General features: G+C 32.8%; 1 protein-coding gene across 2 annotated transcripts; it reads left to right on the plus strand.

Annotated features, from left to right (window-relative positions):
* Nucleotides 1-1,344: 1,344 nt before the first annotated feature.
* On the plus strand, nucleotides 1,345-25,778 carry LOC128997917 (uncharacterized). 2 transcript variants are annotated; one of them, XM_054423748.1, is made up of 5 exons: nucleotides 1,345-1,481; nucleotides 13,394-13,472; nucleotides 20,971-21,178; nucleotides 21,618-22,687; nucleotides 24,250-25,778. In XM_054423748.1, exons 3-5 carry the CDS (start codon nucleotides 21,097-21,099, stop codon nucleotides 24,895-24,897), a joined length of 1,800 nt encoding a protein of 599 aa, XP_054279723.1. In that variant the 5' UTR covers nucleotides 1,345-1,481; nucleotides 13,394-13,472; nucleotides 20,971-21,096; the 3' UTR covers nucleotides 24,898-25,778. The 2 variants fall into 2 exon arrangements, with proteins under 2 accessions (XP_054279723.1, XP_054279722.1); XM_054423747.1 differs by lacking the exon at nucleotides 1,345-1,481 and adding an exon at nucleotides 8,448-8,610.
* Nucleotides 25,779-26,908: the final 1,130 nt, after the last annotated feature.

The following is a 26,908-nucleotide window of genomic DNA, read 5'->3' on the forward strand; positions in this document are numbered from 1 at the left end:
TAATATGTTTCATTTTTTGAATATTAGTAACAGTCTTAGTATTTTAGAAAACGTAATACCATTTAGTTATTATAATGAGAATACCCCAGAGTCGTCCCAGCCCAATCGGTTATGAAACGCATCTGTCGTCGTTAGTATTAGTACAAAATGTTCAATTTAAAGAAAAAAATTGTTTAAACCTGGTTGATTATTGAAGTCCCTTTCGAGTTGTATCATGAAAGATGTCCGCCAAAATGAGACTATTAAGGACATAGAAAACGACTTGAGCCAAAATATTAAAATTTGGTGATTCTACATTTTGAAGAAAATGCATAATTTTACTTAACGTTTGTATATTCTTATAAAATATCCGAAAGATCGACCGATAGAGATGTTTGAATTCCTGGATCAATGTTGTGAAATGCATAAAAGTTTAAAATGCTACAAACCAAGCATAAAACCCTTATTGAAACATGTGCATGCATTTATTGATTTTGTAAATATATGGATTGATTGACTTTTTATAAACGGAAGAGTGTAAGTGATGTATCTAACAACCTTTACATACATGAAACCAATTTAAAAAAGTATTTATGAAAATTATTAAGTATTGTGCTTGAGCATAATTTTGGTTGGAATTTTATTTTAAACAATTTACCCTCCGAGAATTTGATAACATATTTTATATATACAGTACATATTTTATATTGACTCTTTGACTACCGTTGTTCTTAAGAGCTACATAATTCCGCTAATTCTCTCACTAAGCTCACTAGCTCAATGCACTGTTTATTTGACGAGTTAACTTATTATGTACTAAGTCCAGTTGTATCTGTATAAAACTTCTCACATGTCGCTGAAAAGATAATGGTACAAGATCAAAATTAATTTTACGAAGTATTGCGATATGCCTACTTTCTAATATTTCATAATAATTATATAATATTTCATAATAATTATAAAGTCATTACTCCTATAGCAGCCAATTCATTTTTATCTATATATATACAATATAATAAACTTAAATAGGCCTACAATCAATTTAGGTATCAAATGGCAATTTATTAATGAATTAATCAAGTTTTAAAACATTGCCTAATGTAACAAAAAAGAAAAAAACGAATTTTCATTAAAATGGGACATAACCAAAGAGCAACAGAGTTGGTTCTGACGTTAACAATGTAATGATAATGTTTTCGTCAACAATAGTAGAGATGAGCAAATGTTTGCGGAAGTGGCTGTAAAACCAGCTGACTCATAGTCACGAGACTAATCAGCTGTTTCCCCTCCTTACCCCTCACCACCTCACTTCTATCCCCTCCTCTACCGTCACTGTCACACAGAGCCGAGCCCGAGGTAGTCCATTATCATTATCAGTAACTGTCAGTATACTACACCCCGCGAGTCTTTACGTGTTATCAGCGGTGTCGGTTTAACTAACTTAAACTCATTAATTTTTTGTTTTTATTTTTTTCAATTTTTAGTTGTTCGCTGGTCATCATGTAAGTATGTTTGATCTTACATCATTCTAATTATATTTGGTAATTATAATTTTAACGTAAAAAAAATAAGGTAGGTAAATTAATGAAAGGAACGATGTTGCGAATTTTAATGTTTAATAACAATTGATACTGTACTATTTATTATAAGCCATGATATATCTTATAAAATATATGGGATACAAATAGTTAATCATAATTTATTGTTTTCATTTATTTAGGCTACTTTACTGAATGAAAATATTCGAGTTAAAATTGATTTTTGTCAATTCTCAGGATTTTGACGGATAGGAAAATTTCTAAACTTTTCCACGATGATCAATAGCTGAAACAAAATATTGTTTGGCAACAACAACAATAGCAATGAAGGCTGGCCTCAGATGTTGTTGGCAGGTTGATTTTGTTTCTCGCTTATGAATTACCTTATTTATCTATTTATTTATTTTATTTTTACGTCCTTAGTTTAATCGAACATTTTTGTTTTCTTTTCCACGTATTTTGCTTTGGGGTAAAGTTAATACATTTAAAAAAGGTTACAGTGACAGTGTGAATTGTATGGTGAACATGATATCTAGATACATATTTTTCCCAACAACAGAATTTCATGCTCACATCTACAGTAGACCTACTATTAAAATGAATTATGAATATTCCAAACTCAATCCCTTCAAAACAAGCTTTTTAATTGTTTTCTATTTTTTGACGTTTAGCAACATTCTTTTAATAATAAAACAACATCTTTTTGGATGAAGTTAAAATTTAACAATCATACAAACTAATATTCATTATAAATGTGTCTATATTGTAGTAAAGTTTTAAGTTGTTAGTTACTTTTCTGTAGAGCCCCAAACTCGAGTGTCTACACTTTTTCCCTTGGCAGTGTATGCCCAGGCAAGGAACTCCTGATTGACGCATTCGCCACCCAACGCGGGGTAGCGGATTTTTATCCCCTGGAATTTTACCCCCTGGCTAGATACTGTATAGAAATAAGTGAGAATGATTAATTTTATCCTTTCAGTTTTAATTTAATAGTAAACAGTTTATTATTGAGTAGCTTATCTTAATTTGTTTGTAACCCTCAAAAAGGTTTTGAATTTTAATTTTAATATTCAAGTTTCGGGATTCGATTTTTGGGGCCAACTGTTGGTTAATATGTATATACAAACATTTGGGTTGCCTTGCAGTAGTCAACACAAAAATTGGTCAACTGCTTTGTACCGGATGCTTACAACAACAAAGCAAGGACGGTTTTCAACCAAACCTTTCTGACTATTTAACTGTCTGTAAAAATGTGAATCCCATCGGATTTATTACTGCATAGATTGACCATCTACCACCATGAAATCGGCATTTATCAAAGATTTACGGTGGGAACTTCTCTTCTCTCGTAATACGACAGTGTGCCAGCGCAGAGCTGCTTCTCACTGATGATAAGTTAGTGGACTTGTGGGGTAAGTGTTTTAAAACATTATACGACTTTTCCTCTCAGCTGGTGTCTGTACCTCTGAGTAGTCATATGTAGCAGCTTCGGCGTGGCTTGAAGTCGACGCTTTACCCATTTCCTCCTTCACTGCTTCTTTCAGTTCACTATACGTACAGTCTACTTCTTTCAGTCTACGTACAGTCTTATAATATACATTGCACTCACTGGAAACTCTTTCTAAAACCTCCATCAAGTCTAAAATAGGACCCATAGTGTCTCTCTAAGTAAAAATGCCGTATCACCGATGTCGCCAAGCTTGAATTTCCTGACGACGAAGACATATTGACTTCCTGATGAAAAGTAATAAGACACGTATTATTACAGTACTATACAACGCACCCAAGATGAAGTCCACACTACTACAAATCTCTAGTAAAGTGGCTTTCAGCAAAGATTGCAAGCAACTAAAGAGCTAAGAGTACCCTACCAATAGTTTATTATCTGCATAATAACATTGATCACATTCAATGACTAACCTCCCTACCAAAGTCCCAAAACACCACGATTAGGATCCAATGACTGAGTTGAATCTAGTGTATACATACAAAGGACTGAGCCAGACACAGAGTAAACAAAGATCTCAAACTGATGTCTCAGTGACAAGTATCTTGACGTTGTGTTTGTAAGTTCAGTCACAAACCTCATACCTCAGACAATATATAATACTTTAATGTTTCTGTTGTCTGTGCTCATACCATCATAGAAAGTAAATACAAGTTTTAATTTACCTCAAAATTGTATCACTATTATGTCCAAAATAAAACGCGCACAGTTAATTACGTTTTAAGAAACACAGTGATTCCTTCGAACACAATCATTGTATCGTGTGTAGACTCACTTTTATGGTCTCCATTTGGAGATTTTCAAAATGACAAAGCCATAAACTTTCAGAACCAAATAACAAAATATTTTTAGAGCAAACTAGAGGGCTAAGTCAGCCAGGTAAATGCAGGGTTGCCTACCTTCCTCCCATTTATATGAATAATCATGCTACAATACAGTATTTTATACAAATATTCGTTTATACAATATTCTTGTTTATGGGTAAAACTAAACCATAAATTATATTAATTAGCCTATACACTTTAGAGACAAATGGATTGGTGATATTCTTTTTATAAGAGGATACACAATAATTGAGCTAGTGTTTGTTTGGAAAACATAGGCGTGTGTTGTATTATATCAGCACAACTTATGTTTGATGCCTCTTATCGTACCTTCTATTTCTTAAGATAAAGTTTATTTTCTGAGTGTCAATTAGTTTAAAACACTAATCTTCAATATATTAAAAGTATTTTACCACATGTTGGGCGGATATGTGGTATTCATTATTGTTTTAATTGTTTTTGGACTAGTAGAAATAGAAATAAAATATATAATAGCTAACACGCGCTATTTTCCTTAATGTACCCACATTTAAAACCCAAAATAACGTTTTTAATTATTCTTAATCAGCTGTAACAATGCCACTCCGTACAGAAACTTGTCTATAAATTAATACATCTTAATTAACTTAGACTATTTATTTGTGATAAATATAACATAAGAATTAATGTAGTGTGCTTTCCCCGAAATCGCAAAGAAAACCCCCTAAGTTGAAATAAATAATAAAAAAATATAAAAACACCTCAAAACCACAATGGCTCATAACATTTAGCAATTAATAATAATTAATGCCTCAAAACAAAAAAAGTAAATCGGTCCTGGGTCTAGATCTTTCAATGAGACCTAAGGTAATAGCTTATTCCCTATATGGGAAATTAAAAAAAATGAATTAAAAACTTACAGTACTGTACCCGGTATTATTGAAAATTTCCAAAGAGAATCAAATTTTCATAGTACAAGTACAGTATTAAAAAAGGTTTAAATACCTGCTATCAAGCAATCCATTTAATTGCAGTTGCAACTAGTTTCGACTCCTATGTGGAGTCATCATCAGGCGGTACAAGGACTTCTTATTTCTACATATGAAGGCATATAAAGTTTTTTTTATTTTTCCCCATAACGTTCAATTTGACAACAATGCTTCAAAATACTAAATTATTAGTTTTTAAGTTCTACATGATGGCTGTATTTAAAATTGGACATTTCCATGTTTAAAGGGTTAACATTTGAGAAACCCAATTTTTGAACATTCCATACCCCCATGTGATCACATGACCCGATCTTGCTGGTTCGAGAACTCATTCAAGTTCATCCCGACCTACACCTTCAAGCCAAATTTCATCAAAATCGGACCAAAATTACTTGAGTTATCGCGGTCACGTACATAATATATAAAAATTTGAACCAATAGTGTTTTCTCCTCTTGGGACACCAAAATGAAAAAGTAAATCGATCCCGGGCACAGGTTTTACCGTTCCACCACGGCAATAGCTACTTCCCTATGGGGAACAAGTAAAAATAATTATTGCATAAAAACCCAATAACGCCTGTGAATCTAGTTGACGAATGTTTCATGTTATACCACTATGGTATAACCCCTATGGTATGACCCTCACATAATATGGTATTTGGTACTCGCTTCCATTATTGACATTTACGAGAACTCCGTAAAACAACGATGAAATTGTTTAAGTCAGTTCGGAAAACAAGCATTTTCACTGTTATCGTACTATCAGGATGTCTTTATAATTCATAAAACAAAATGTGTTACACCTGTTAAATTAGGTATATGCACGATTTCCTCCAACTTACGCACAATTGTTTGTAATTCCTAATTATAACTTATTTAAATACAATCGTCTATACATCTTTAACTATTTCTAAATTAAAGAACTGCAACACACAAGCAGTTGGTTGAAACAAAGTTTTTAAAAGGTTTCATATCACAAGTGCACAAATGAAAGCTGTTTTTGCTGACAGAACAGATAATGATTATTACCAACGCCCTCTCGTGATAAGGCTATCTTTGTCTGTTTATTAATAAACATTTTCAATTAGTGGAAACACTTCCCGTTGAGTTCAGTAACGAAATGATAAAACATTGACAGAGGCGTGCTAATTTTGGTAGCCTTGGAAAAACATTTTGTTAATCATAATCAAATTATTTATGACAGTCACTGAAAGTAATGACCGAGCCCTAGGGGTCAGAGGTTCAGTGTGTTCAGTGTTACAAACTAAATTTTTCTTCGAGGTGAATATTTTAGGCCAAAACACATATTTATTCTTACAAAATACCCGTAAATAAATATCGACCCATCTTCAATCAGCATAATGACATTAAATTTGATTACTCTCTTCTATTTGTTTCAAATCTTTAGCTAATGTGTTATTCTACGTGAAGGTAAAACTATGCTGTTGTTTCTGGGTAGGAACTTTGAAAACTGTTTTTTTTTTAATTTATCAGTTTATAGGTAAAGGTCATTTCTGTCTATAACTGCGTCCAAGTATGAGCATAGAGATGTAGCACTATTGTATATAGAGAGCGGATCCAGGATAGATTTTCGGGGTTCGGCTTTTCTTATTTTGAGCTGTTGTCCACCCCCAATGCATATCTTTGTAATATCTCATAGTTAAAAGTGCCCATTATAGACTTTGAGTTTGTTGCGTTATTTTATAAAAACTATAAAATAAAAATTATGTAGGCTACGAATACTTTTTTAATTTTCTGCATGAGAGCATAGCCCCTATGGCTCATGGTGGAACCGTTACTGGACCCAGGGTTTACATGTAGTATGGAAGTATGGAAGGATGGTTATGAGTGCTACGCTATAATACTTGAAAACAATATTTACCATTTCAATATGACTTGATCAATATAGCGAGACCTAAATAATTAAGTCAGCACAGAACGGAACTAAATAATAGAGAGTTGTATTCGGACGATAAGTCCAAGTCGATATCAACCCTGCATTCATTCAGTTATTGACATGCACAACTCGGCCATGGGTGTTATTATATAATGCAGGTCACCTGAGACGATGGAGTTGATGACTAGATCGGCAGCATCACTAAACTTGGGCTTAGTATAAATGCCCATTTACAAGCCTATGAAATTAAACAAAAATGAAGTATGTTGGTTGTGGATGTAATTTATAGATAGTCTTAAAAGGTATTTAAAAACAATGGTTTACACGCCGATAGAATAAAACAATCTAAAATATAGTAAAAACAATTGCATGGTTATGCGCTTAAAACATCTTCAATCTCAACCGTTAACAAAAAAGTATTTGATTAGATTATAACTAAACGGCAAAAACATTTTTACAGAAACAAATTGCTAGGTTAAAACAAACGACCCATCAAAAATAAAAGTGGATTTAGATAATCTATACATAGACAGATAACAGATACATAGATTACAATATACAGTAGTAGATCCGTTTCAATACCCAATTCCTGAAAATTCCCTTTGATCAGTAGATTTCCCCTGTGAAGGGAAAATTTCCCCGAGTACAGCATCAACGGGGAGCCCTCCGATTGGTTCAAAATGACATCATCGTGAAAGAATAGGTGTGCGCATGCGCGAACGACGACCTGAAAGCAGCGCCGCGCCAAGACGAGATTAGTGTTGGGATATCGAAAGAAAATATCGATATTTATATCGACGATAATATCGGAGCCTCAATATCGATATTCCGATAATATCGGACCAAAAATATCGATATATCGGAAAAATATCGTTAAAAATTAATGGAATTGGAATGCTATCGCAATGCTTCCCTTTAACAGGAAATTACCTTAACAAACAATTAAAAAAAAAATGCGTTTGAAGATATTAAAACAAAGGAATATATACAGACGGTTTGGTAAAAAAAATATCGATATGTCATCAAAAGAAATCATTGATATAAAAATGTCCCTTTAGAAGGAAAGTACCTTTGTTAATACTGAACAATATTAGCCTATCCTTATCGAAGTTGTCAGCTGATATGTTTTAATTTGTTATAATCAATATATCGGATAGAAAAATAAAATATCGATATTCAAAAAGAAATAATCGATAATAATGAATGTTCCCTTTGACAGGAAAGTACCACCATGAAGAGCAGTTAGCTGCACACATATGACGTTAAATTGTTTACAATTTATAATTTTTTAGGCTTGTGTACAAAAAAATATACAACAAATGAGACTTTAATGGTTTTGATTGGTTTTCACTGCCGTCACCTCATTTTGGCACTCCACTTCTGCCAACCGTGCCAACTCACTATTCAAATGCAGGCAGAGGCAACCAGATTAAAAATATATTTTTAACTAGATAGGTACATGAAATAGTTTGTGTGTTGGCCTACAAATAAATTTGTTATTAATAATATTTAATAACTGCTAAACAAGTTCAGAAAAGATTAAACTGTATTTTATTCTTGCATTATTCTTTGAAAAATTGCTAAAATCAATTCTAACGATAATATCGTAGTAAAATATCGATATCCCGATAATATCGGAAGTCTAATATCGATATAAAAATATCGATATATCGGAACCAAAATATCGATATTTCCGATATATCGGATATCGATACCAAACACTAGACGAGATAGTAGAGCGAACATACTGCGTCCAGAAGGTGGTGCAATTGTTGAGATCCATTATTGATCCTTGTGTGTGCTACATAAGAAATACCCTCTGAAATCGCAGTTGTGTTTGTTTTTTGCACGTTTTCTCTATTAGAGAGCCTTACAGTTCTATCACCTGCCAGGTTCGGTAAGTTTTTACAGTTTTTTAATTATTTTAGTATTGTGCAATAGTTGCGGAGGATTCCCGCTCAAGTGGAGGGGGCCCCACGTGGGTTAGCAACCTGACGTTTCGTATACGCTACCTTACCTTCACCATATTTTGATAATTTTAACATGTACGAATAGATTTACTCAATTTATGATTATTCCCTAAATACTAGGTTATTATGAATTTAAACTATTTTGGCGTTGTCATTACACCCAACTCAATATGAACACTGTGTAGTTTTTTACAGTTTAGTCCGATAATATTTCCACTTTTTTATATACAAATTCAGCTTATTTTTCATGCAATTCATAACACTTTTTAATATTGCGTTTTCATATGTTAGTCTCTCATCATCCATCAGTATAACAACAGTTTGAATACAGTATGGATAGTTATAAAAGTCTAGGTTATAAGTTATTTGTTAAAACTACGCAATATTTTACATAGATCTGGCAGGTTTACTTTTAATTTTCCTATTTAATTTCGTCACTAGTTGAGTGAGGTTCACATGTTTGGTTCCAATTATTTGTGTAGTGCCACGATCAACAAATATTGACTGAGGACTGAGGTAGAATGTTTGTGATTGAAAACTTTTTGACCTTAAACAACTGATTAGCCTATTAAAACATTGTCTCATTGCAGGTTTGGACAAGTTAACTGTCAAATTTAGGTCTCTCCATTAACGGAATGACTGTAGCCATTGTTTTTATGTTGATAAGTTACAAGAATTAAGGAGAGAGCTGCTGTCTCATCTCATCACAGTTTTCGGACAAGTTAATTGTCAAATTTAGGCCCTTCCTGTAGCGGACTGTCTGTAGCCTTGTGTTGTGACGTCGATGGGTTCCAAGAATTGGGGAGAGTTGCCCTCCCTTCTCCCCCCACCACACTGGGGTTTCCCGCGCTCTTGCCTTGGGTGGTACACCTGTCATAACAAGCATTGTTGGCTTGGCAGTGTTAGCACTGATCGGTTGGTACTACCGTACTACTGTTGCCACCAGAGGAGTGAACTTGTACTTCTGTCGTCTATTCTCAACTCTAACTCTGGTTTGAGTTACTACCACCAAGCTAATTTTTCAACTGTTGACATAAAAAAAACATTTTTACTATGGATGCCTGAGTCTACAATCAATGACTTAATATAATCAAAGAATATGAGGCAAGACAAACATTTAGAATTGTTTGCATTTAAATCCATTTAGGGGAAAACAGAAATTGACCTAGGAAAGTTTGCAGATATCTTGTTTCTATTTGCCTGCATTGATATTTCCTTGGGTCATGGTAAATAAATGAAAAAATTTGGTTTATTTACCTCAGACTAAATAAATATTAGTTTCCCACTTGAAGTAATAGCCTAATATTGCAATAAAAACATAAAACTGGAGGATGGGTTTTTATTAAATACCTATAGGTTATTAACCAGGCGGCAAGATTTTGGGGATACTGTTTAACTACTTTTGGAACTGTATTAAGTTTTTGTAAAATGATTGTTTTGTTTTTGATACATTTGATAAGTCTTATACAAAAAGTTAGCTTTTCTGTAGCAAGATAAATATACCATTTATGCACCTGAGTAAGTTTCACCCTCGTCAATGAACATACTGTGAATTATGGAACTATTAAAGTCACCAAAATTTTCCATTTCGCCCATTTTCACTTGTTTATGAAACTAAAGCACAGTACGGTATAATAAAACTTTTCCCAATCTGTTATTTAAACTTTAAAAAGATAAAAATTTTATAATTTTATAATTATTACATGTAATTGGGACCCAGTGGTGACTGATGATCTATTTGGAATATTAATCCTTAAGGCCTGAAATTTGCTATTTTGAGGTCATTTTGTCCAAAACAGCTGTTTGTGTGGATTGTTGTGTCAGACAGGAGGAAAGGAGTGAAAATTCAATAAATGGTCGAACTAAGAGGAGGGGGGCTCCCCTCCCCCTACTTAATGGGAGGACCGATCATGATTACACCTACAGACTTGTTTGCTTGCAAACTTTGATAAGGTTAAAAATAGAATCCTTCCAATTCTAAAATGACTAAAATTAAAGTAAATGGGGTATATTTGCCTTTAAACAACTTTAATTTTTTTTAATGTGGTGTACTTATGAGTTTTATCAGTACAGGTAAATTTGTTGGAAATAAATATCTATCTTAAAAAAGTTGTAATGTGTATTTTAAAATATGATAGTCTATTAAATAATAAAGTCCTTTAATCTTGAAAGTTAGTGTACCAAACCAACTTTCACTGCATTGCTGTTCAATTTTGGGTACCGGTAATATTAGAAGTTCTTGGTTAGGAAGCAACATTTTGAGTGAAGTAGAATATTATCAATATCTAAAAGTCAATTCAAAGTAACTTAAGGAAGCTTGGAGTAGGCTATCTATATAGATGGGAACTTATATGTGAGTTTAACTTCTATATTTGGGGTAAATAAACCTAACTAAAACTAAAATAAATCTTGAATGTTATTTATTAGCGAATTTCCCATATAGGGAATAAGCTATTACCGTAGGTCTCATGGTAAGACCTAGACCCGGGACCGATTTACTTTTTTGTTTTGAGGTCCCCAGAGGCCAAAAACACCATCCGTTCAAATTCATATATATATGTGTCCGTTAGCGCGATAACTCGAGCCAAAATTGATCCGATTTTGATGAAATTTGGTACAAACGTGTAAACCTACATTTATTCGAACGAGTTCGGGAACCAGCATAATCGGACCATGGGATCAGGGGTTTATGGGGGGTTTTATGGGGTAAAAATGGGTTTTTCTCATTTTTGACCCTAAAAACTTTAAATTTCTAAATTTCTCTCTAAACCATTTTGAAGAGCTTAAAAAAACAAATAATTTAGTATATTGAAGTTTTTTTGAATGTTCATTGACTACGGAGAAAATTAAAAAAATTGTAAATTTAAAATTCCCATGTTATTCTTATGGAGAATAAATAAACTATTCTAGTTTGCTTGTTTATGGATATATTTTAATCAAATTTGGCAATTTGGCTTATTTCATACTAAGCTATCAATATTTCAATTCAAAAAAACACACCTCAACATCTTCCCCGCAGCAGCAAACCTAACTACTCACTAAAATTAATGTTATTTAAATAGGAAATAAATCTGAAAATTTATAGGGAATATTTTAGTAGAAATCAAGCCGGGTAAATGGAAATTCGCTTAGTATGCAGGTTTGCTGCGATGGGGGTATTTTTTATATGATATCATTAATTCGGTATTATGCTTTGTTCGTCTCTTAAAAGTACCCAAATTGTGTTTTAGCATTCATTTATTTATTGTTTAAGAAAATGTTCATTCCTTTTTGTGCTAAATGTTAAAGATTCATATTTTATTTTAGAAGGCAAAAATTTTTGTCAACCAAACAGACAAGTTGTTATCAACCATTGTTTTTAAAGTGTTGTTTTGTACATATTTACCTTATCGTTAAATAAAGCAATTTTTCATTTCACTTCAAATATTTAAACAAATATATATCTTAGAAACCTTTAATAATGTGTATTTAAAAATATGATAGCCTCTATTACATAAAAAAGTCCTTGGCCATATAATCACACTGAATGCACCAAGTCCAATGGGAACATGGGGCCTTGAGTGATTTTCATTATTGGAAAGACATATCACAGTATAACCAAACCTTAATAAACAAGGTTAATGATAACAGGCTGACCTATTATTTTTTCGTCCTATTTTGCTTATTAATATACTGTATTTGTATCGATAGGTCTTGGCTTATCATTCTTTTTTCATATTTTCTTCTTTTGACCGTTTTTTGCAATGATTAAATATAATGATTAAGTAGCCTACAGGTACTGAAGTAGGGTAGTATCTAAAATAAATTTTAAAATGTTATTTAATCATTGAAACAATTTGTTATGCTTGTTAACCCTCTAGGTGTCGCATTGAACACCTGTAAATGTCACTCAGTTTGCGAGACTTCTGCAGAGTTTGATTAAAAAATTAATAAAAAATCTAAATGATGACATAGATATATACGTATATTTTCTTAAAGCAAATAAAATTGTCTATCTAAAAAAGTATGACATTTGAGTCTTACCTTGTATAAAAGTAATTTGTTGTTGGTTCAAATCCAGATGTTCCAAAAAAGTTTTTAATTTTTTACATAACCGCACATGTAACAAAAAATCACTATATTTACAAAAACTGAGATATACATTTTATTCTAAATGTAATAAGGAAAAAGAAAATATAAAGTTTCACCCTGTTTTTCTTTATAATAACTCTAAAAATCACACAACAACAGTACAACGTAAACATTCGTTCACTAGCAACCGAAACAAACTTTGACATATGGAAAAACTATCACAAAACAAGATAAATAGTTCGGGAAACGGCTGTCTTTTATACTCACCATGAAGCCCAGAATCTCCTGAACACGTTAGTATGCCCAATGACCGGGTTTGTTCGATCTTGTGGGATTATATCAACTGAAACCGTAGACCTGTCAAGTCGCCGTAATTAAGGCGATTGACACTTGTGGCAAAAAAGATTGACGCCTAGAGGGTTAAGGGTGTCTGCAATCACTTTACAAATTTCTCTATAGGGAAGTAGCTACTGTATTACCGAAGGTACGGTAAGACTTAGATTCATTTCCTTAGAGGCCAAAAAACTATTTGGTCAAATTTTATAAACTGTTTATGTAGTTTAATTGTTTGTGGATATATTTTGATCAAATTTGCAGCCATCAGACAACTCCTGTTCACGGGTGTTTTGTTTGTTGCAGGTTGAGGGAGTCTCAACTCACCTGGTGAGCAGCCACTCAAGCAGCCACCATTTCATTTGACGCTCAGCACAGATCTACTGTGAGTATTTACTCCTCTCATGCCAATATTTATTTATAACTGTTGTGTTACTATAGATTATTGTATAGAAAGGAGATTTGTATGTTTTTTAGTTAGTCTGCAGTCTAAATTTTGTTCTTCTTTTATAAGTAAATACGCATGAGATCAAAATAAATTTTTAAACCAGTCACTACACAAATTTTGATATTGCTTGTCCATATTTTTTTATAACTTGCTTTCTCAATGACAAACTTTCATCATCTCGTTCAACTTGCTAAACAAATATTACAGTAGTTGAAAACCTTAATGGTAAATGTTCAAGCGTTATTCTGTGTTTGTATTCTTGTATTTCATGATATCTTCTCTTTCCATTTACAGAATTAATGGTAAAATAAAGACATCAGATGTAGGCCTTTTCCTGTGCTTATTTGGCAACCTAATAAGAATGCAAATATGTATATATATATATATAAGTTGTGATTCAATTTTAAGAATTACATCTTTTGTTGGTATAATGTCAATAGTCCATGGACTATGTTATGCTGACAGTTTTAAAATGTAATTGGGGTGTGACTTATTATTTATGCACTGAATGGCAAACATTTCTTTACAAAAATTGTAAATGAAGTTCCCATCTAGAATAATCCAATATATCAAACCTTCTCCCCATCGGAATAATTAACAATTTAATTTCTGTGAGTATTTTGATATTTATACATCTATCCCCGACCTCAGCCTCATCTATCATCTTTAGTTGCGACTTTAATTTTTATAGTCAGAGTGTTTTTATACAATAACATGGCTTTGGTCAGTTATTAAATATTATGATTTGTTGTTATTGCTGTTTTGTTTTTCTTTGGTACAGTTGTTGTTGCTATCATCATGTTTCGTAAGTATATGTGTTTGTTTAACTATTTATAAATATTAATATAGGTAGACCTAGGAGTAAACCATTTTCATCAGAGCATACTGTTATATTGCATGTTTTTTAAATATAATTTTTATGCCTCACCATCTATTCCAAAAAGTTAAGTCATGGATTTATAACCTTATCAAACTTATTTTATTTATCTGATCAGAAATAACATTTTCAATTAAAGTGCAACATAAGTCAACCTAGTTAAGAGTTAGTTTTTCTCAGTTGAGATTGGTTAGTTGTGTTTCTGGAAAATCTCTATAGTTTATTTTTCAGTTTTTAAAAGTGCTGTGTCATTATCTTAAAGATTGCTGGGGTTCTACTTCAACTCTACAAGGTTTCTTCATTTCAACATCTTACATCTTCAGTGCTTTTTATTAATAGGATGGCCCATGCAGTCAACAACAGTGCTCATATAACAACTTGTAGGAATATATCGTTTTTACACCAATGACGAACAGAAAAAGGATTTAGCTCGAAATATCCTGAAAAAATATCTGAAGACTCTGATATTATATTTTAAGAAAGATCTGACCTGATTATAGGCCTGTCTGAAAACTACTTTCAACTTCAGCTAAACATTGATCAACATAATGCCATGAGTTAATACAATTCCAAAGGTTTTTTTATATAACTTCAAATGGATTCTAATAGACGTTCAATGATTCCATTTATTGATAACATTACAGGCCTACTACTTTCTGATAAACTGTACACATGTCTTCAAAATTATAAAAAAAATCACCAGAAAGGCTCAAAGTTAAAAGGAGATGCAGTTGATAGCCTCAACATTAAAATAAAAAAAAACATCAAAATAACTTAGGTATATAGCTCTCACTTCCAATGTTTGATAACATCATTTTTAACACAACATTTTTCATCTGTAATACCCCATCATTGTGGAGTAACTTCTGTGAAGAAATAGAAAAAAATAGGTAGCTCCAGTGTTAATGTGTCGCCTTGAAGATACAAACTGATACATTTGTATACTTGCCCGAATTGTAAAAAAAGCTCAATAATTGGACTTAAAAGTAACAGTTGAACAACAAGTCAAGTCAGTTATTGATTCTATTATCCAATCAATTTATCATTGAAGCAATTGTATATCTACAGGTTTGTCTGAAAATATAATACCAAAAGCTGTATTTTTTTGTGGTCGAATCAGGTTCAAAAACTACCCATCTTCAGTATGTATTATAGCAGCTCAGGATGTTTATGTACGGTACAGATGGAGAAAATCATAAGAAATCTGTTGCCTGATATTTACATCGATTGAAAGCAGATAAAACTAAACAATTCTTCATATCAGCGCGCAACATTGTTAATGTGATGCTAAACAACAGCTCAAAACACATTTGATAGTAAAAGTGGGTTAGTAGAAAAACATCAACTAACCTGATGCGTGAAATGGAAACTGACTATAATAAATAAAAAATCAAAACAGGTTAATTCAACAATTTGTAGGAGTAATTTCTTCAGGCTGATGGAACAACACTGCAAATTGCTGGAGAAGAAGAAGGGTAAATAAAACTCATTCATTAAATAGGTTATGATAAAAATTATACCAAAGATTCTAAATTAATTTGATATGTGAAAATATTTCAGGAGGAATGGCCAAAATTGACAATGCTCCGCCATTCCTCTGGAATGAAGACGACGACTTCGACTTGGATCACGTCACATCAATGGTAATTCAAAAGATGTAGGGTCTAAATCAAAGGGGTGTGGGAACGGGTGACGTGATCATGGTTAGATTTTCAATTTTTAATTTAAGCATTTTTTTGACAGGTTATTAACACAATTACGAAGGACAATTTTCCACCGAGTATTTCAAATCAAAATCCATTTATTTGCATATGTCAACATTACATTGCTATAGACGATGTCAAAGAGCACAAGGAATAACTACGGTAATGTGCGTTATAAAAGGAAATGGCAGCAACAAATCAATATTAACTATGAAATATAACAATAAATTTATTCAACTAATAACCAAAGCATCAGGGGATCAAAGCTCGTATATGATTTAATAATTGAAAGCAGATCCTCTTGCCCTGACTAAAGATGAAGACAAAGCGTGATTTGAATTACATTTATTCTCATGAATGCATAACAAGATCAGCAAAATCTCTTGAATAAATATTCATCTATAGCTCAAGAGTATACATGTGACTTGTTTATCAGCCGTTTATCAGACATACTTTTAATCAATAAAATACTCCACATCCCTGTGATAAAGAGGAAACATCATTTGTATGCTAAGCCAATGGTGCTGTTAACTCAATTAAGAACCATGAACTGCTAAGCAAGATATCAAACAACATCTTCTGTATGAATAAATTTAAGATCAGCATCCTGAGCATACATCTTCATTTCCCAGCAGCTATGAGGATCGTCCGTAAATTAAGGTTTCCGTCGCAACCAAGCAAGCTATTTAATCCAAGACCCACTACTATTTAATTTACTACTATTCAGTGGTATAGTTGTAAATTTTACAGTGTGGAAAAATATGGATCTCTTACCAATATAGGTCAATAGGTTCTTTGGGAAAAGCAGAGTGGGAACAGTATTCCCACCCCATTATACTGCTGCTATTCTTGCTGGTTCTCAGCTGGTTAGTTTGATTATACTATTGAAAAATATTGTGAATGAACATTGACTTTCCCTCCAAGTATAGATCCCGTTCTGTGATAAGATTTCTGTGTCGGTCTCGGTTGTCAACTGCTATTGAAGTCCATCACCAGTTGATGGACATGAATGAAGTGTATGGAGGGAGAAAATGTACACTAGGGTAGGTGGAAGTTCAGAGATGGACTTATATGGAGTAGGCAGAATACTGTTGTTCATCATTCTCATTTGCTCAAAGTTAGAGGACTTTGGCGTGCAGATTGTGGTGAGACTGACAAAAGAGATTATCGAACTAATAGGGGAAGTCTCTATAAGACTATCAAGGATTATGGTCACCCTTGGAAGTCAGAAACACACCGATCAGCTAGAAAAGTTTCGTCAAACTTAATAAGTGTCACGATGGGCTTCTGACACCGTTACGCAGATAGAATGAGCTTTTACTTACTCCCCAAGCCACTGTTACACAATTTCCACGTTAAACCACTGCATACTCAACTCCCAATTGGCAACAGTAATCACCAGGGTAATCACCCTACCTACAGAAACCAAGCGATTTATACTTGGAGGTAGCGTCCATTTAAGACAAGATGTGCGATGCGCACTGCTTTATTATTCAGATTAGAAATTAACAATGATAAAAAAATAATGTCTGATGTATAATGTTGTCATAGAAAATGTCTTATCTAAATTGAATCAGATATATATTGATAAAAATTAAAGTTAATATTTAATTTCCTTTGTATGCAACCTTTGTTTCTTTTTAGTTTTTGATTGTCAAACAAACATCAAAGAGATCTTTGTTTTTTTTTAGTTTTAGTACATATCATAATTAAGGAACGGATTGTCAAACAATCATCACAAAGAGCAAGTGTTATTTTTATGATGAGCTAGGCTTGTTTAATTTTTATTATTTGTTAAGAATTTTCTCTGCTGATCACACAACTTGTTAAATTGGCCAGTTAGTATTTCCAATGATAAGATTGTTTTCAATTTTTAATGGAAATAAACTTATTTCTTAATTTTATTTCACAACGACTATTAATAGGATGACCAGACTAATCATCCCTTAGAGATGGGAACACAGCGTTGGCCTCACATTTGAACTAGCTTGCTTGGTTGCGGCAGGAGTTTGACGAAGTCCTTAATTTACAGACTTGTAATAGTATATGGGTGGAAATAAGGACATCAAACTCTGGAGACTTGCTTCATCATGACATTCAAGCTTTTACTGTATTTGACCATCCTTTCTTTGGCAACTTTCATAACTTTTACACATTGAAATTTACAGTAAATGAAATTTCACACAGTGTTTCCATCCTAATGTTACACCCAAAAATTTTAGGATCCGACGTGAGTCACCCATGTTCCTACACCCCAATTAGATTCAGTGGTGGACTGGTGGATAAGACCAACAGATCAACAGTTCAACTACTGTTTAATTTATTTTGTTCTATTAATTGTTTATAAATATTTCAGGTGAGTTATACGTAGAAAAATGTAGTTGTCTTAATTTGTATCAATATTTTGTTTAAATTCTAATTATTGTGTTTTTTAGCCTTAAGTTACAAGCCAGTAGCAGCTTCGAATATATTGGATATTTATTTTATATTGTAAATTAAATATAAAGTTTTTTTTACGACCACTTTAAATTTGAAGTATTTTAAACACATGTTTAGTTTTCTAATTCAAAGATAATTGCATATTCACTTTAAGCATTTCTTGTTAGGAAAATGTCACACAAAATAAACTCTCCAATGGAATCCAGCATAATCCTAAAAATTAGAACAAACGTGATTCTGTTGTCTTATAATAACAAAATTGGACCAATATACTACTTTATTTGAAATCTGCACTTGGTTTCATATTGCGTAAATACTAATTGCTTCTAAGTGTAGCATAAGCTTTCAATTGTCTCCTAATATTTTTATTATGTATTTATTTTGTCTTTGTCTTTTCAGGTGGAAGTGGCGGTAAGAACACTTTTGGACCTCGAGATTGTCATAGTTCCTGGAAAAGTCGTATGTGACAAAGGGTTCCAGTTCGTACTTACAATTGCAGTAGCCAATTCAAAAAAGCGTATTTTATATTCAATAATATTTCTTACAATTTGTTTCAATTGAGATAAGTTTTATGTTGAAAAAATTTGATATGGTCAAACATTTTAACTTGCAGTATTTATAGCTTGTTATTTTTTTTTTCTATTCATATCAAAAACGTATTGAGGTTCATGGCTCAATAGAGGAAAAATAAAATTTCAAGACTTCTTCCTTCCACTAAATAACATATTTAAAAATGTTAAACTATTTAAAATATTGAAAAAATCTTTAAAAAAAATAAAATATTGAAAAAATCTACATGCTGAAGAAAATTAAATAACTCCTGATACATAGTGTTGTTCTACTGACTTTGTTGCACTGACAATTAATTGTCTGTGGGGGAAATGAGAAAGACGGTGGAGGAGAGAGATACTGGTCATAACTCTTTAAATCCGGTCTCAATTTCAAGAAAATGAGCGCAGTATGGATTTATATTACTTAATCAAATAAAAAATGTTATCTTCCTATATTTAATGTTTTTAATTTTTATAATTTCAGGTTATGTTTTGTTTTTATCATCCTTAAAGTTTGTCTTTAAATTGTATAGTTTTTTTATAACAAATTAAGCACTAAATAGTGACATATGTTATAGAGCAGGTTGTTAAACTGTGTGTTAGTTTATACAAGTCATTTTATGTGCCTTTTGTAAATCAGTTGAATCACTTTAGCCCTTACCACTCTCTTGTCGGCGTTTCGTGATCGTATCACACGCCGGCTTCCAGAAAAAGAAAAAAAATGTATGAAAAATTTATTTATTATTTTTTTATTATTAGTGTAATTTTAAGTTAAAATACTGGTAGGCTTAATGACCTGCATAGTAAATTAAAAGTAGGGCATGGGGCGGGGGCCTAAAATGAGAGTGGAAAGGGTTAATTAGGACTAATTAAAAACAAAAGCTTCATGAAGTTGTTGTCATTCAACAAAATTGTCAAAGTCATAGGAAGAATGATAATTTTACCTAATGTGCACTTGGCTGTCACTAAAGTGACTTAGGGTTTTGTATTTATGCTTTCCTCTTTATTGTAAACTTATAATGTTCTACTAATATTTATTTTTTTTTTATCACAAACAATTTCAAGATAGGTTAGACCTAAATTTATGAACGTTGCCACTAGTACCTAAAGATAAATCTCTGTAAGGACATACAAGTACAGATTTTCAATCAAAAGTAAAGGCAAGATGATTAGTTACTTTAAAGACGAATCTGGGAATATTTATGTGTATAAATTATGAATTTTTGGTTGTATTTATAAAAATAGGATGAAAAAAAATCAATTGTAATTTGGATGTATTTTTGTTAGCAATATGTTATAATTAATAAAGAAACTGTAAAATTAAAAAAAACCAAAGTGATCATTTGGAAAATAGTTGTTGGTATTTTTTTGTGTTTTTTTAATGTTTATTTCGCCTACATAAATTTAAGGAACAATCTAGTATCCAAAGAATGGTCGAAGTTGTAATGATTTCACTTGTGAGTTGGTAAGCTCTGAGGAATTCAGAATGATAGTAGAGGCCCTGCTGTTGTTTTGGATTCTGGGGCTACCTCCAACTGTTCACATACTGTATTATACAACTCTCTACACTACTTAAGTCTGAGCATAAGCAAACTGTGGTTGATAAAGGATATTCTATTTAAAACCAAAAGCTCCTGATCATAACGTATTCAAGTTCCACGCTATATTTGAATATATGATAAAATAAAGAAGTACTAGCGACGCTACAGTGTTTTCATTTTAGAGCTACCTTTGGCTTTTATACTCTTATTAGAGAAAGTTAGACCATTTTTAAAATGTCGATCTCTGTATATCTGTTCCCATTCCTTGTGCCTTGCTCTCCGTTTGTCTTATACTCAACTAATGTGTGCTTCTTGTCCTTACAGTCTAGTGCAAGATGCGGCCGGTCGAAGCTGTTGTCGGGTGTGTATCCTGGAGAGAAAGTGACCCTAGCTCACCCTCAGACGAGCGGCCGCCTTGTCCCCCACCCCACCCCCCTCTGGTACGAGAGTATGCAAGACATGAGTGGCTACGTACTGTCCGACACAACCTTGCCGCAATCGGATGAACAGCTCGGCTTAACTATTAGTACAGGTAAGTCTTCTATACACACGTGAATCTTCTTGAAGAACTTAACTAGAAGCTGTTACACATTGTACACCCTCTCTTAACGAACCCCCTCAAGTAATCCTTATGGTGGTGCTACTAATATAAAGCTAGGGTTTCCTCTATCAGAAGAATCCTCTGTCAGAGATATACAACTTAAACCCCTCTTAAAGTTAACAACAAATTATTTTCTTAAGTCTCTAAAGAAGTGTTATGCAGCTCGCTTTGAATGTTTTAAAATAGTATTTGTACTTTTGCCTGACAATCATGTGCAAATACACTTTTCTAGTATTTTGTGGGTTTTAAGACAGTGTTAAAAGATCCTAATGTGACGCATAACGAATATCTGCTTTTTACGTAAAATAATTATTGTACCTTGCCATACCTTGTCATTGTACAACTCGCTGATATTAACATTTTGTTTCAGCACAAACTGAAAATGACTTTTTCGTTCAAGATCCTGGACTTCCATCACCAGAGTTCATTTTGGGAGACACTGAGGGTGTGATAATTGAGGATTCAGATATGTTTGATAACTCCAATTTGGAAACACTTCAACCAAAATCCATCGAGTGTGAATTTGAATCTCCTTTCAGACGAAACTTGTCCAACTACAGTCAAACAAATCACACTAGAACCATCAGTAACATGGGTGAAGAGGAAAGGAACTCTCTACCAAGTAAACTTTCCTCTTTTCATCCGAGGGTGAAGTTTCCCAACGTTAATAACATAAAACCTAAATATCTACAAATAATAGATTCAGAATTACCACTAATTAATGAAGATCCAGATATGTACTGTACTGAAAATAAGATGAATTTTGACATAAACGCTAACGTCAATGTGTCAGAAATCGTAAAACAAGAACCGAGTATCGACCAAGACGAAACATTCTGTTCAGCTGATTTTAAAGATATGGGTGTGGCCCAAGAAGTAGTTGTTAGAACAGAGGAAGAAGACAAACATGAAACTAGTTTCAACGTGTTTCCTATGGAATCCGTACCATCTGATTCTGAGAATGATTTAAGTATCACCGAAGAAATTCCAAAGAAAGAGGCTGATGACGGTATTTACTTTAAACTAGATCCCCTAAGTTTAGATTCAGTCATTGGTGACTTATTCAACAATCTTGGCACAACAGACGACGATATGTACAAGGAAATTGGATATGATTATGGGATTCCTCCAACAATTACCCCAGAGGAAATAAAAGAAGACTATATAGCTGCAAATTCAATGTCATTACTGAAGAACCTCTACATCAATAAGAGGGTATCACCAATAATAACACCAGATAATACTAGCCATGCACATGCACATTTAACTGCAAGTAAAACATCAGCAAAACCTATGGCAAAGCCTCCTCTAACCCTGGATATCGGAGCTGCTAGAGCTGCCCTGTTGGATGACAAAGGGATATCCGACACCCCTGAACTACTAGAAGCTCTCAAACCTGAAGTTGGCAAATTTGACCTCATCAAATTTATTACCACCAATGTAAGTACCTATTTTGTATTGTCTTAAGTAAAGAAATATTTACTAACTTGGAGCTTCAAAATATAAAAATGATATGAAACAGTTTAAAAATAGTATACAACCATAGACAATAGACGAACATCTTTATGTATTATTTCTTAAATACATTAGCATCAAAATACATTTAAAAAATAATGTTGTTCTTGCTTTACAATAATTATTGGTTTTGTTTCTTTGTTTTTCCATTATCTTTTTAGTTTCCTTGATTGAGTACACTGGTCCTAATATTAAATACCCCCGCTGCAGCAATTCTGGAGACAGCAAATCCTGTTTGTCTGATTGGACTTTTAGTCAAATATGTTTATAAACGAGACATATTTCCCATTTAAATAACATTAGAATGAGTACTTGGGTTTGCTGCGACGGGTAAAAAGTTTTTCTTGACTAAATGTCAAGTATTAGTATGAGATGAAATATAAAAAAATATCAATTTTTATTAACACATCACCATAAAAAAGCTATCTATAACAGTTTACTTTTTCTCAATAAGAATAACATGGGAAAGAACATGGAATTACTCCAAAAAACAAGGTACTTCTTGTAGATTGATTTTACGTTATTATTTTCTTACTAGTTGTCATATTTCTTAAGTCATTATATTTCCCTCCTTTGGGTGCATATTCAATTTTGGCAGCTATATGCATTTGCTTTTGAGAAGGTTACAATTCAAATACTTTGCTGTAAAGCTTATGTGTTGTCCTACATACTGCAGCAAATAATTTATACATCCACTCACTGAACACTAAAACTGAAATAGGACGGCCTCTCGCTAAGTTTTTTTCCAGAGGCAGATATTGAAATGAACCCTTAATACCACCCAAAAGTACGATAAATCTTCCATTAAGATATAATAAACTATCATTGTTTACCTGTAAATGTGGTTGAATTTAAACATAGAACTGTTAATATAAGGCTGGCAACGGAAAAATGTATGCAATTTTTTCATTTTATTATCCATGGAAAAATGTCAGGGACGATCTTGGTGTACTTTGTTTGTTACTAGAATATAATGTTACATTATAATCAAAGCCACAATTCGCTCTACAAAAGTAACTTGAATAGGGCCTATCTAATATTCGGTTGTCAGACCTTCTGTATAATTCGACCCTCCCTGTGGAGTGGACAATCGAGCTCCGTAAAATCCCTTGCTATTACGGACAACCCCTTCCTGACAAGGACCATTTTTATTTTTGTGTTCTCATGGTGCATACTACAGTTTGTTAACTTTTCTTATCTCCTTCATCTATCTTTGTTGCCCCTGATGTCTTAGTTCTGGTGCCAACATAGCTTTATGGCTGAATGAACTTGTATTGAGTTATTTTTCTGTTATGGCAGAGGTTTTTTCCTTTTTTCATCAGGCATACATATGTGGCAGCCCGAACCATCAGATATCTGAACCAAACAATAGAGTTTCTATTGTAATTTATTAGTGTTTAGGATATTTTGAATTTTCTAGGTCCAGAATTAATACTCCTTTAAATGTTTAGTTATTAATTGAGTTGCTAATCATTCTTTTTCCACAGGGTGACCCCAACAACAATGCTCCTAGTCCAACAGTGGAGACTCAGCCGAATTTAGGAGCTCCAAGAAAAGGCAAGAGTCACCTATCACTTACAGACTTGAAACATGCTCAGGACCCAGCAAGAGGGAGAGCTTTGTCTAGAACAGGGAATGGAGATGAGGAAGAAGACATCACGTCGCTACCATCCACATCAGCTGGTTCCCCGGCCAAGCGACCAGCACGCCAGAGCGCCACCAGGTTCAACAAGATGATCGAGGAGGGTTTTCTGAGCTCAGTTGTTGACTCACCGCCAGCCTCATCAGACGAAGAAGATGATGAACCAAAACACAAAAGACGGAGAACCACTTCAACAACCTCGAGTAGAAGAAGACTCAATTCAGACTCTGACCAATCCAGCGTCAGTGAGGATGCGATGAAGTACAGGGAGCGCAGAGACAGGAACAACTTATCATCAAAACGGTCAAGGATGAAGAGAAAAATGCATTTAGTTTCTAAGCAGAAAGAACTCAAAATATTGGAGGAAAAAAATGCAAGACTCAGAGAAAAAGTGGAGCAGCTGGAGTCAGTGCTTTCCCGAGTTCAGGTCGTCTGGACTGACCACCTTTCAGGGATAAAAGACAGTGATAAAGACCGAGGCGATGAACACTGACTACAACATGTGGTGTAATATACCTTAGGTACTCTAAATTTGCATAATATACGTAAAATTAACAAATATAAAATATTGTGTTAATGATGATGCATATTGCATTTATAGTCTGTATAGCTTGTGTTTGACACAACAATTACCAAAATACTCCTTGACATAATGTTATACGTTCCTATTATAATTCAATTAATTTCTTTAAGAAACAACAAGCGTATATTTATATTTTTCAAGGAAGTGAGTGGTGCATATTTTTAACTGAATATGTATGAAGGGTGAGTGTAGAATGGAGTGAGATGATCTATGTAGCTTTGTTAAGGCAAGTTTTTTCTTAACCAGGACCATTTATTACGAGCCCGATTATGAAGGACAGGTGGGTCCAATTTCACACATCAAAATGCTACTGTTGTTTTTTTTCAGGCTCAAACCAGCGTTGATTATACTGTAGTATATATAATCTGATGTAGTTATCTAAGTTGTAATGTCACTTGCCTAATTCTGATAGCACTGTGTAATCATGCCAGTAAATATTTGTTTAAATTTTCCACATTTCAAAAGTTTAATTTTTTTTATTCAATATTAAACAATTCACTCCCATACACAGGTTCACCCATGTGGGAATAATTTTGTTTATTTTTAGTAATTAAAAGTCTAAATTGTATAAATAAAGGTTTGTAATATGTCCGTTAATTGTTTATTTGAAAAAAACAATAATGAATTAAATAATCATAAAAAAATTAGTGAAGAAATTATGAATTATTGTTTCTATTGTTATCGCCTTAAGTCTTTATCTGTCTATTCACCTACTTTATCTATATGTAAGTAGAGCATAGCGTTTTTGTACATTTGTGTAGTTTAGGAAGAATAAACTATTGATCTATGTAGTTTGAGATTTATTTTTGCACTTTCCTATAAAACATTTTTGTAAGGCAACTTCCAAACTTCTAAAAAAGTCACAAATATTTTATTTACAGTGTTTGAGTTAAATGAGATAAAATATTAGCACGTGATGTACATTCAGGAATTAAACATTAAAATCTTTCTTTTGATCAATTTTATAAAAACATAAAATTTTTCTGTAGCCTAACTTAGTACCTATGATGGAATTTATTTAAAAAGGAATGTCTAAAATGAATTGTATTTAAACCAATTTTGAGGGCCTTTGATAGTATAGTTTGAGGTGAAATCAGCTGATTTAACCCAAGTAGCATAGCACATTCAGGGGATCATAAACCCAGAACCTAAGAATATAACAGAGTATAACCGGACAAATATAAGTGTGACTGCATGTTATAAAACATTTAGCTGTTTATGGATGTTGGAAACTAAAGGGTGTAGGGAGAAAAAAAGTTTTCCACCATGTTTTTTGCATAGAGGTATTAGCCTGTCAATCTCTGATACGAATTACAACAGTAGACACTAACAGGTTTTCATATGAACAGGACATGACATTTATTTTGATTATGAATAACCCTACTTTATATTAGTATAAACTCAATTTCAAGCTGTGTGTTTTTTTTGTAAGTAGAATTTTTAAGTTGGTTAATCATATATTCAAACAATCACATGAAATATAGAAAAAAACTGCACTTAAAGTAAAACTTAGTCAGATGCCTATTTTAACTTAGAGATTTGTTATTTAAGTTTCTCTGGATGTCATTCAAGAGTACAAATCAAGGAAAGGGTTGTTAATTCATGAAGTGAAAGTTATCTTGGCTTCAAGCCAGGTAAATAAAGGAATAGGAAATAACTAAGTCAGTAAGAAGACTGATATTATATTTGAATACAATACTAGTAAAGTTAGTTATGGCATATGATATGATAATCAAATCATACTTTATTATAGATGCATGATTACCTATCTCTAAAGTCAAGCTAAATGCTCATATTCACTATTTACCGATCTCCATAAAATGATCATACTTCCTTGACGATTTTTTATATTCCAGGTAGGCTATTTAGTGCTAAATATAAGTCTAAACGAAAAAATGTTTTCTTGACTATACTTCTACCA

Source organism: Macrosteles quadrilineatus, unplaced genomic scaffold, assembly GCF_028750875.1.
Source record: "Macrosteles quadrilineatus isolate MER2022 unplaced genomic scaffold, UCM_ALF_1.0 Scaffold_7__1_contigs__length_78375512, whole genome shotgun sequence".
Lineage (NCBI taxonomy): Eukaryota > Metazoa > Arthropoda > Insecta > Hemiptera > Cicadellidae > Macrosteles > Macrosteles quadrilineatus.

Coding starts and splice junctions, on each gene's coding strand:
- LOC128997917 (XM_054423748.1), top strand. CDS start 21,097: ATGCAAGACATGAGTGGCTACGTACTGTCCGACACAACCTTGCCGCAA. Junction 21,179..21,617: donor CGGCTTAACTATTAGTACAG/GTAAGTCTTCTA, acceptor ATTTTGTTTCAG/CACAAACTGAAAATGACTTT. Junction 22,688..24,249: donor TCAAATTTATTACCACCAAT/GTAAGTACCTAT, acceptor CTTTTTCCACAG/GGTGACCCCAACAACAATGC.